The sequence below is a fragment of the Arachis hypogaea genome, chromosome 19 (assembly GCF_003086295.3).
Source record: "Arachis hypogaea cultivar Tifrunner chromosome 19, arahy.Tifrunner.gnm2.J5K5, whole genome shotgun sequence".
Classification (NCBI taxonomy): Eukaryota; Viridiplantae; Streptophyta; class Magnoliopsida; order Fabales; family Fabaceae; genus Arachis; species Arachis hypogaea.
Window position 1 is genome coordinate 158,515,446 of NC_092054.1, and position 10,021 is coordinate 158,525,466.

A 10,021-nucleotide genomic window follows, 5' to 3' on the forward strand; every position below is an offset into this window, starting at 1 on the left:
GGGCCACATATATCGGTATGTATTAGTTCTAAGACATCTTTAGCTCTCTCGGCACCTAATTTCCTTTCGTTTGTCCTTTTCCCCTTTATACACTCAATGCAGACTTCAAAGTCTGCCAAATTTAGGGGTCCAAGAATTCCATCCGACACGAGCCTCTGAATTCTCTGTTTAGAGATGTGACCTAGGCGTTTGTGCCATAATGATGCCGAATTCTCATTTAGTTTTCGTTTTGTACCTGTTTACAATATTTCATTATTATAGGAATTTAATTCAAGCCTATATAGATTATCTACCAAATGACCAGAGCAAATATTATTCGAATTATAGAAGAGACTGACTTTATTGTCTCCGAACGAACAAAAATAACCTGATTTGTCAAACGAGAAACAGAAACCAAATTCCATCTAAATGACAGTACATAAAATGTCTCTAATAAATCCAAGTAAAATCCACTCGTGGAACATAATCTAAAGGTTCCTATAGCTTCGACTGCAACTATATTGCCGTCTGCCACATAGATGTATCTTTCAGCATCACTTGGCAGTCGGCTCCACAGGCAACCCTGCATAGTAACACTTACATGAATAGTAGCAGCAGAATCTACCCACCAAGTATCAACAGGTGCATAACTTAAACTAGCCTCAGAACAAATGAAAGTAAAAACTATACCCTTCTTTACACGCCATGTGGCATATTTGGTACAATCCTTCTTCATGTGTCCCACCTTCTTACAGAAGAAACAAGTTGAAACTTGATCTTGTTTCTTAGCCTTTTTCTGCTGAGAAGGCACATCCGCAGTAGTATCACGCTTTCTTTTATACTGAGAAGATGAAGCCATGTGAGCACTTTCAGTCTTATCTTGCTGTAGCCTCTCTTCTTCTTGCACACAGTGAGATATAAGCTCATTTAAGGACCAAGTGTCCTTCAAAGTGTTATAACTCACTTTGAATTGCCCAAAGTGTGCAGGAAGGGAAATCAAAATGAAATGCACGAGTAAATCTTCAGACAACTCTAACTTTAGTGCTTTCAATTTTGAAGCAAGATGAGACATTTCCATAATGTACTCCCTTATGTTCCCTTTACCTTTATACCTCATGGAGACAAGTTTGCTCAAAAGGCTACTTGCCTCCGCCTTTTCATTCTTAGTAAAGAATTTTTCAACATCCTTTAGGAACTGTTTGGCATTTTTATCCTCAGTAATTGAGCCCCGAAACGCCTCAGGAATTGAGCGTTTCATGATCATAATGCTCATTCGATTGGATCTCTCCCACTTCTCTATTTTAACCTCATTGAGGTTTTCCGGAGTGGAAGTGGGTTTCTCCTCTCGAAGAGCTATATCTAGATCCATACAACCGAGGACAATCTCCACGGTATCCTTCCAAACTTTAAAGTTTGAACCATTCAGCATAGGAATACTGCTAATTTGCGCAGAAACATTGGTAGCTAAAGCCATAGTTTCTGGATTAGAACAAAAAGAACATGCAGTAAATATTAGTTAATTAATGGGTAAAAAAATCCATATTGAGATATCTAGTACAACATTAATTTTCAATCTTTGGATAGAAAAATTAACTGTAAGTGATACTCTCATTGCAGTAATCAAATATTGTCAAAATTCCTGTCACACATTAAGCCTTTCTTTGGACCGACTTAATGCGCACGTGAAAACTTAAACTTCGCAACCTATTTATTACCGCATATATTTTCTATTAATTGGCCAAACAATAACCTTCCTTTGGGCCGACTATTGACCGCATAATTAATAGAAAATAAACAGAAGTGTGCAATGCTTATTATTTGGCCAAACAATAAACTTCCTTTGGGCCGATTATTGTTCGCATAAATAATAAGTATTACTTTATTCTTAATTAGTTATACCCAAACATGTATTTACTATCAATATGTGTATGTAATTCGGCCAAATATAGACCTTCCTTTGGGCTGACCAATATTCGCATGAATTACATAACACCATATTCCTTATGTTTTGAATAAATCAATTTTCACAAAAGAGGTTACTTTGGCAGCATAATGTTCAATCAATTTGTTTCAAAACCAAATCTTTATAATAAATGGTATAATAATCCAAATTGTTACTAGTTTCCTTATGTAACAATTAAATAATATTTTTATTATTATTCAAATATTATTAATATGTACATATAATTTGGCCAAATATAAATCTCCTTTTAGATGGATTCATATTCGCATAAGTGACATATACATATTAATCCTTATATCCTAAAAGGATAATCAATTATTAATATATCAAATTAAAATTTTGATACAGCGATACGTATATATATTTTAAAAACAAATGCGTTATAAGCAACAACTTATATGAATGGCGATGAGCGACAATACACATATATATTGCTTGATCATGTGTTAAGAATGCAATACATTTACATGTATGAAATATATTACTGGATGATCAAATAAATTAATATATATAAAGTCTGTATGCTCGTTAAAACAAAATTCACTGATCCATAAAATTAAATTCGATCCAAAGTCTAAACAGAGAGTAACAACGCAAACATATTTCATTCAGCGAAATAAAAAAAATTTAATATTCTCAATGACTCAATTATGGATGGCTCTGATATCACTTGTTGGAATAAATTAGATTTCAATAACCCAGATCATCCATATTGAATCACCAAAAATTATAACATATCATAATGCGGAAGCGTACCTGAATTCATAAACATGAATTCATACGATCGGAAGAGTTTGGATCTTGTGGTTCTTTCGATCTTCCTCAACTAAAGCCTTCTGTATTCCTAGGAGGTTGAACTGCAACTCTTTTGATGGGGAAAGAGTAACAAAGGCGGCTTTGGTATATTGGGGACCGAAACCCTGAAGGTCTATTTATATTTGAGCATGGCACCCATTAAACCCTTAAGCCCAAATAAAATAGTATCTAAAGCCCAAAAGATAATATATCTAAAATCCAAAAAGATAATTATCTAAGGAACAAAAGATAATATCTGGTTTTATTCTCATTTAATTCCAAATCAAAAGTAATAATGACTTATTCAATTAGCATTTAAAAAAATAAATGAGATCATCATTATATAAGTCATTTAATTTAAAATAGCATAATTTGTGATTATAACTAATATATGTATTGCCCACAAATAAGTTAGGAAATCAAATAATTTCCTAACAACTTCAACTTTTTTAAACTAGGAAAAATCAAATTCAAAACAGTAGAAATCAAGAGGTCTAAACAAGCAGAACATAGGCAACCTATATTGATCCAAATCTCTACACATAAATACACAACCTGAATTTAAGAGGTCTCTAATTATGTTATAACAATGAGATAATTTTATCATTCTAGTCTTCTGCAGCATCATCAATTTTCTCACCCTCAGGCACACCACGAAGGTAGAGAACATTGTTACATCTAGAAATAAAAATAATAAAACAAAACATACTTATTTTCATTCAAGAGGTTTAGTCAAACACAAATCAAATAGGCCACAACCATTGACATAGAGCCACAGAAGTAGCGTTCAATTATATTACTAGAGTGAGGAAGTGATATGCTTCTTCTTAACTTACCTGATGAACTAGCAGCAAAGGGGAGGGGAAGAGCAGTGACCAGCGATCCAGATTCCAATCTAGATTCCAAAGCCAGAGACAGAGAGGCAGAGCCACTGAGCCAGAGAGCCTCAATGTGTTGCAATCGCAAAGTGACGCTCACGGCCTCACGCAGTCCAACCACCACCAGTTCGAGTCGATAACACCAGCGGCAAACCTCACGGAGTCACGGCGAGTCGGCGATGCTCCAAATTGAGGTTTCCGGTCGCGCGAAATTCAAATTTCAGAGAGAAAAAGAGATAGAGTCAGAGATTGAGACTTGAGAAAGGTGAAAATTTGAAATTTTGGCCATGGAGAATTGGAGATAAACTGTAAAAGTAAAGGAGATTAAGAGATTAGAGACTGTTACTCTGCTAGGGCTCTTCTTCTATGGTCTTCTATTTAGATTGGGCCATTGGGTTGGGGTGGGCTGCAATCAGGGGGCTCAGGGCCAAGGAAAAGAACTTCTTCAACCTGAAACGCAACCACGCAGCAGAAGCTACGATTCCGGCAACTCTGCGATTTTCAACGGCGATTTCACACGAAGCAGCGTGGTTCTGAACGAGAAGCAGAAGCGCAACGGAAAGATGAAGTAGAAGCGTATAATCGTGCGTTTTCACGAGTTTACACGCGATTTTGACTACCTTGCATCGTGCTTGATTAGTTTTTTTTTTTCTTTTTTAAAAAAACTTGTGTGCTAGTTATATAGTGCTTAATTATGTAATATATCCTATTGTTCTACTTTACCTTCTCTCGTTATATATGTGTGTCCCTAACCTATCTTCTTCCGTTTATTGTTTAGGGTATAACATTATTTCTGCTTACCATGATAAACCCGATTTTAGTCGTGTATTCTGTCGTCATGATAAATTTCTATTTGTACATAAGCTTTACAGCTATCATGCTGACCAAACAAACAAACAAATCTTATATATAAATAAGTCGCCGTTAAGGGAATAGTGAAAAAGCACGTTTTAAAATAGATCCTAACATATCATATAGTTGCCGCTGTTCAGCTAAATACAAAAGTAAGGTTTGAACAATTTCAGATGATATAGTGAACTAACGAAAATTTGCAACCAATGTAACCAATTCAAGAGAGTACTAGTTCTAAATTCAATTTTCATTTAAATATTTCACATGAGTATATCAATCAATTATTGATTGACGTGTGTTTCCGAATATATTTATATATAAAGATTGGTCACAAGTCACCCAACAAAACTGGGGTTAACACCATGTCCCACCAGAACATTAATTTATAAATTTATAAAAAAAAAATACAAAAGCAATGGAAATAGCAATTATAACATTGATACGGCTGGTGAATGGATTCTTATCTTATGCTATAAGGGATTTGAGGATCCTATATAATAATGGCAGAACAAGAACTCTCAAACCCTAATTCGATCTTCTTTTAGTTTATTTAATTTGTGAGCCCAAATAAATCAGATCAAGATTGCGCAACATGAATCCTTGGAACCCATGTGATGATTTATACTTTCAGATTTCATCATCTTCTGCTGATTATGACTATTCATCCCTCCCTATAATCCAAACATCACCATCAGCCGCGGAAGATCATCATCATCATCAGATCCTGGTTCATGGATATGAATATGATCCTGCTATGATGGATGCAAGTGCAAGTGTACCACCTTGTCCAAATCAAAAGGGAAAGCAGCGAAAAGAGTTGACTCCTAATAATAATGCTTTGGGAGCAGAAGATGGTGATGAGAACAAGAAGTGGATGCATAGGGAGATAGAAAAACAAAGAAGGCAAGAAATGTCAAGACTTTGCACCACCTTTAGAACTCTTCTACCTTTTGAATATATTAAGGTAGGTTTTCATACCATACACATTGTATTTTATTGTTTATGTATTAATATTTCATCTCTTTAGTTTTATTTTCAGCTGTATATATATATATAGAAATTGAAGTAATTAAAATTTGAAACCAAGTATAAACATGATTTTTTGGACAGTTAATTATTTGTATTGTTTACGGTAAAAACTCAGGTGAAGTCGACTTCACGTGAAGTTGATACTTGAGAGCCGTTAGATAAAAATTTAGTCAAATCAGTCAAATTATTTAACGACTCTCAGATATCAACTTCACGTGAAGTCGACTGCACCTGAGTTTCCACCATTGTTTACTGATGATGACCAAAATCATTAGGGAAAGCGGTCAACTTCTGATCACATGCATGAGGGGGTGAAATACATCAAACACTTACAGAATAGGGTGGAAAAGTTGCAAGCCAAAAGGGATGAGTTAGTGAAGTCGATTAATTTGAGACCTAATAAGAGTGGAAGTAGTTCTTCTTCTTCTTCTACACAGCATGTTCATCATCAAACCTTTGTCATTGTTGAACCCTTCTCTGGGGGAGTTCTGATTAAGTGCAGTTATAGCTTCAGGAACTATGCATTCCCTTTATCAGGAATCTTGGACATTGTGCTTAGACAAGGCCTTAATGTTGTTGATTGTACTTCAATCACCACTGATGATCACAGGTTCATACACACTATCCGATCAGAGGTACCATTATCATTATTGTTATTTCAGATTATCAATTCAATCCCGCTACGTTACCAACAGCGTTTCTGCCAATTTTTGCCAACTTTTGTTTATGACTGTGTTTAACGGAAATGTCTTTGTGGATGTGTCTAACAAAAATGTATTTTTTATGGCTGTGTCTAATGAAAGTGTCTTTATATATATATATTTTGGATGTGTCTCTTTATACATGTGTTTAAAATATAATAATTAATTATTGTTGACAATAAGTTGGCAGATAGTATATTAGTACTCTATACTTTTCCTTATCAATTTGGATTGTTATTAATTAGTGTCATGTTGTTATAATAATGTTTATGTATGACTTGAAGGATCCACAAGTGATGACCACTGAGACTGATGACTACACCGAACTGCAAAGAAAGCTTAAGGAAGCTATATCATCATCAAGTAATTAGTATTCCGCTACGAGTAATGTTAGGTAGACCAAAAAAACAGTTACAACTTACCTTATTTAGCATTAATTAATTGTCGCAACAATTAATAAATACTAAATAAAGTAAGTTATGGCTATTTTTGGCTGATTTTCTTTGGTTACCAACCATTTCCGTTTTCGCTACATACATACTAGGTATCTTTTTGTGCTTCACAAAATTATCTTATGTGGCCTGGCCAGTCTTTAATCTTTTTCGGTTAATCATAATTTATTAGTATATGTGGTATAGTGCAGTAACTCATTAATGTATGTCAGATATAATAATATTAGAATGTAGTTTATTAGAGTCTCAATTCAATGTATCTACATTGATACTGCCTTCATTAATTCTGTTATCAAGGATGTGTTCCAAATTAAATGAGTCTAAAAAGAATCATTTTATTTTTATTTTTTATTTCAAATCTGTAGAAGATTTCAAATCTGTACAAAATCTCTCATAGCAAATGCATTGGAAAAAAAATTACAATATCTTTTGCATATTTCATCCGTGGTACGTGCTCCAATTTTATCTTTGGTACACAATCAATAACTACATATGTTCTTATTAGACTAAAATAATATGAATTGAACAATGTCATAACAGATAAACGAGATTGGTTTCCATCTCCCTTTAAGCAAGGTCTGAGTTCGAATTGTTGGGGAAAAAATGGCTAAGAAAATAAACCCCACTCTGATATAAATGTTCTTGGCTCGAATATATAATTGCTTCTAGCTAGCACAAAGAGTTTACATTATGGTTCAAGAAAAATCGGTCGCTAAATCGGTTGCTATTATGGTAATTTTTTGTAGTGCTTACTTATAACTTAACTTCAAAATTTATATATTTACCAATTTGAGTTTCAATTTTCTTTCAATAACTTTTTGAAAGTTTAATTTTCTAAATTTCCCTTATATCTTTAGACAGAATTATCTTATTTAAAACTTTATTGTTTCACACGCACAGGATGGGATCCTTTCTAAATACAAGAGAAAAGATGTTATGTGATGTCCTCAGACATGATAAAAAAACTTTACTAATTCACAACTATTAAACTGAATTGTTTAACATACACTATGCATTCTATGTTTAACATACACTATGCATGGCTCTTAATTATAGACTATATGTCAAAGAAAAGGACAACATTATATATGTTAGAAACAAAAGACCAAAGTGGAGAAAGGATTTATGTATTATTGAGTGTAATCAAATTGTTTGGAATGATACAATATAAAATAGATATTTATAGGTGCTAAGAGAATCGTAATAATAAAGACGTAGTATTTTATAATAAATATTCAGATATACTAATTAATTCTAATTGATCCTAATTATATTCTAATCATGTATATAAAAAGATGGACTTTAAAACTTTTGTTAGATAAAAAAATGATTTTATAACTTTCTTAGTTCTTTTCATCCAAAAACTTTGAAAAAAAAAACTTTATTTTATTTTATTTTATTCTGGGAATTCCCTTGAATGGTCATGTGTTAATTACGACCTCTGTGACATATCTATATTCTATAGCAAAATCTCTTGGATGATATATTTTTGGGCGGATTAATTAGTTCAAAGTTCAAACATAGTGATCTTCAAGTGATTACATTCATGTATCTGGGTCCATTATATTGTACGACAAACAATACTTTGATTCTGAAAATCAAATCAAAACAGTTAGGTTTGACGCATACTATATATAAACCAAGCAGTAGTATCCCTCATTATATTGTTCTATATTAAGAATTGTATTGTGTAACGAATTCCATGTGTTAAACAATAAATTTGAGAAAAAGCATCATCATATATATTAGGGAATCAAAGACATGGTGACAGCCAAGCTAATCTCGGTTGTGATGCTTCCTTAAAAGAAATCTTCCGACACAGCATGTACCATTTTAAAATGATAAGTGCTACATGCTATAATGCTATAATAAAGTTTGGTCTATTGAGATCTTCTATATATATATATATATGAACGGCGAGCGTGCTTCTTGTTCTATATTTATTTGATCTTATCCAAATATCCCTAAGCAAACCCACACGACCCACAAAAAAAGAAAAACATGTTAATTTGTTTTGTTGGCAGCATATATAAATATTTGAAAATTTTTAAAATGTACCAGTATATTAATATTTCAATAATTTTTTAAAGTTGAATCATAATTAACCACGTAAATGATGATGAGCATATCATCGCAAAAATATCATAAAATAAAGAAATTAGGAATATTAATGAAATAATTATTGAGGAAAAGCCAAAGCACAGTGATTCAGTGAAAGTAATAAGTCTGGGTTCAGTGTTTCGATGATGTATGATGTCAAATCTCTTTTGCAATCTCCTCCACTGCTGCAACGCATTGTTAATTAATATGAATATATAATAATTAATTTGATACAGTCTCTTTAAATATTAAAATTACAAAAGTAATAGATTCCAATTAAATTGGGTGAGCTTGGGATAGCTAGGAAACCTGCCGACATTACTTGAATACGTTTGTCATATGATGATTATTTAATAAAAAATTTATAGTACCTGCCTGCCGCCATGCATATAGTGACTATCATGCTCTACACTTTCAAATTAAACGACAAACAAACACAAGTTATCATATTAGAGTAAAGTATTGTTTTTGTCCCAACGTTTGGGATAAATCCTATTTGTATCCCTAACGTTTAAATCGTTCTATTTGTATCGTAAAAGTGATTCAATGTTATTCTGCCGTCAATTACACATCATGAACGCTTTAGTTTTAGTTTTAAAAATCTCTTCTTGAAATTAGAATACAAATGTCTGGGATAGAATCGATGATCCACTACGAAAAATAGTTCATCAAAAGTTGAAATTAATTCCTACAACATTTATATAATTCACTTTTCTAGGGACATAATTGAATCTAAACACAAATAGTAGGTATAATATTAAAATCGAACACATCAAAGTGAGACCTAATTAAGATTGAATACATCTAAGTGAGAATAATTAAAAAATGTAATCTGATTTGTTAGTATAATTGATAGTAGGATAACATTGAATTACTTTTATAAACGTTAGGGATACAAATAGGACGATTTAAACGTTAGGGATACAAATAGAACTTATCCCAAATGTTGAGGACAAAAACGATACTTTTCTCTATCATATTATCTACTTGCATTGCTTTATATTTCTTGTTTTGTTTATTAAAAAAGAGACAAGAACTTCGTTTATTAGTAACTAAAATTTAACTTGTACATGCATATATTATTTGTCATCACAAAGTAATATCTTATATGAGAAATGTTAGGGGTGACATTTTGTGATTTATAGTTATTAATTAGTATTTTTAATAGTATAATAAAATTATTTTTTTTTTACTGATTAAATATTGACCATATTTTAATAAAATTATTAGTCTTAGACTTTTTTTTTTATCTTGTATATGTTAATCCTACAA

At 32.3% G+C, this 10,021-nt stretch overlaps 2 protein-coding genes across 2 annotated transcripts; one reads left to right on the plus strand and one right to left on the minus strand.

The window, feature by feature from the left end:
* Positions 1 to 202: 202 nt before the first annotated feature.
* LOC140181758 (uncharacterized) lies at positions 203 to 2,855 on the minus strand. The gene is made up of 2 exons (XM_072226574.1): positions 2,699 to 2,855; positions 203 to 1,458 (listed from the first exon to the last, which is right to left on the minus strand). The coding sequence occupies exons 1-2, from the start codon at positions 2,712 to 2,714 to the stop codon at positions 290 to 292; spliced, it is 1,185 nt and encodes a 394-aa protein (XP_072082675.1). The 5' UTR covers positions 2,715 to 2,855; the 3' UTR covers positions 203 to 289.
* A 2,059-nt stretch (positions 2,856 to 4,914) lies between these two features.
* Positions 4,915 to 6,710, plus strand: LOC112776997 (transcription factor bHLH118-like). The gene is made up of 3 exons (XM_025821282.3): positions 4,915 to 5,431; positions 5,772 to 6,131; positions 6,482 to 6,710. The coding sequence occupies exons 1-3, from the start codon at positions 5,060 to 5,062 to the stop codon at positions 6,566 to 6,568; spliced, it is 819 nt and encodes a 272-aa protein (XP_025677067.1). The 5' UTR covers positions 4,915 to 5,059; the 3' UTR covers positions 6,569 to 6,710.
* Positions 6,711 to 10,021: the final 3,311 nt, after the last annotated feature.

What these genes read in the sequence shown, in the direction of transcription:
- LOC112776997 (XM_025821282.3), top strand. Translation starts at nt 5,060, where the DNA reads ATGAATCCTTGGAACCCATGTGATGATTTATACTTTCAGATTTCATCA. An exon ending in TACCTTTTGAATATATTAAG is followed by an intron (nt 5,432 to 5,771) that starts GTAGGTTTTCAT and finishes CAAAATCATTAG; the next exon opens with GGAAAGCGGTCAACTTCTGA. An exon ending in TACACACTATCCGATCAGAG is followed by an intron (nt 6,132 to 6,481) that starts GTACCATTATCA and finishes TATGACTTGAAG; the next exon opens with GATCCACAAGTGATGACCAC.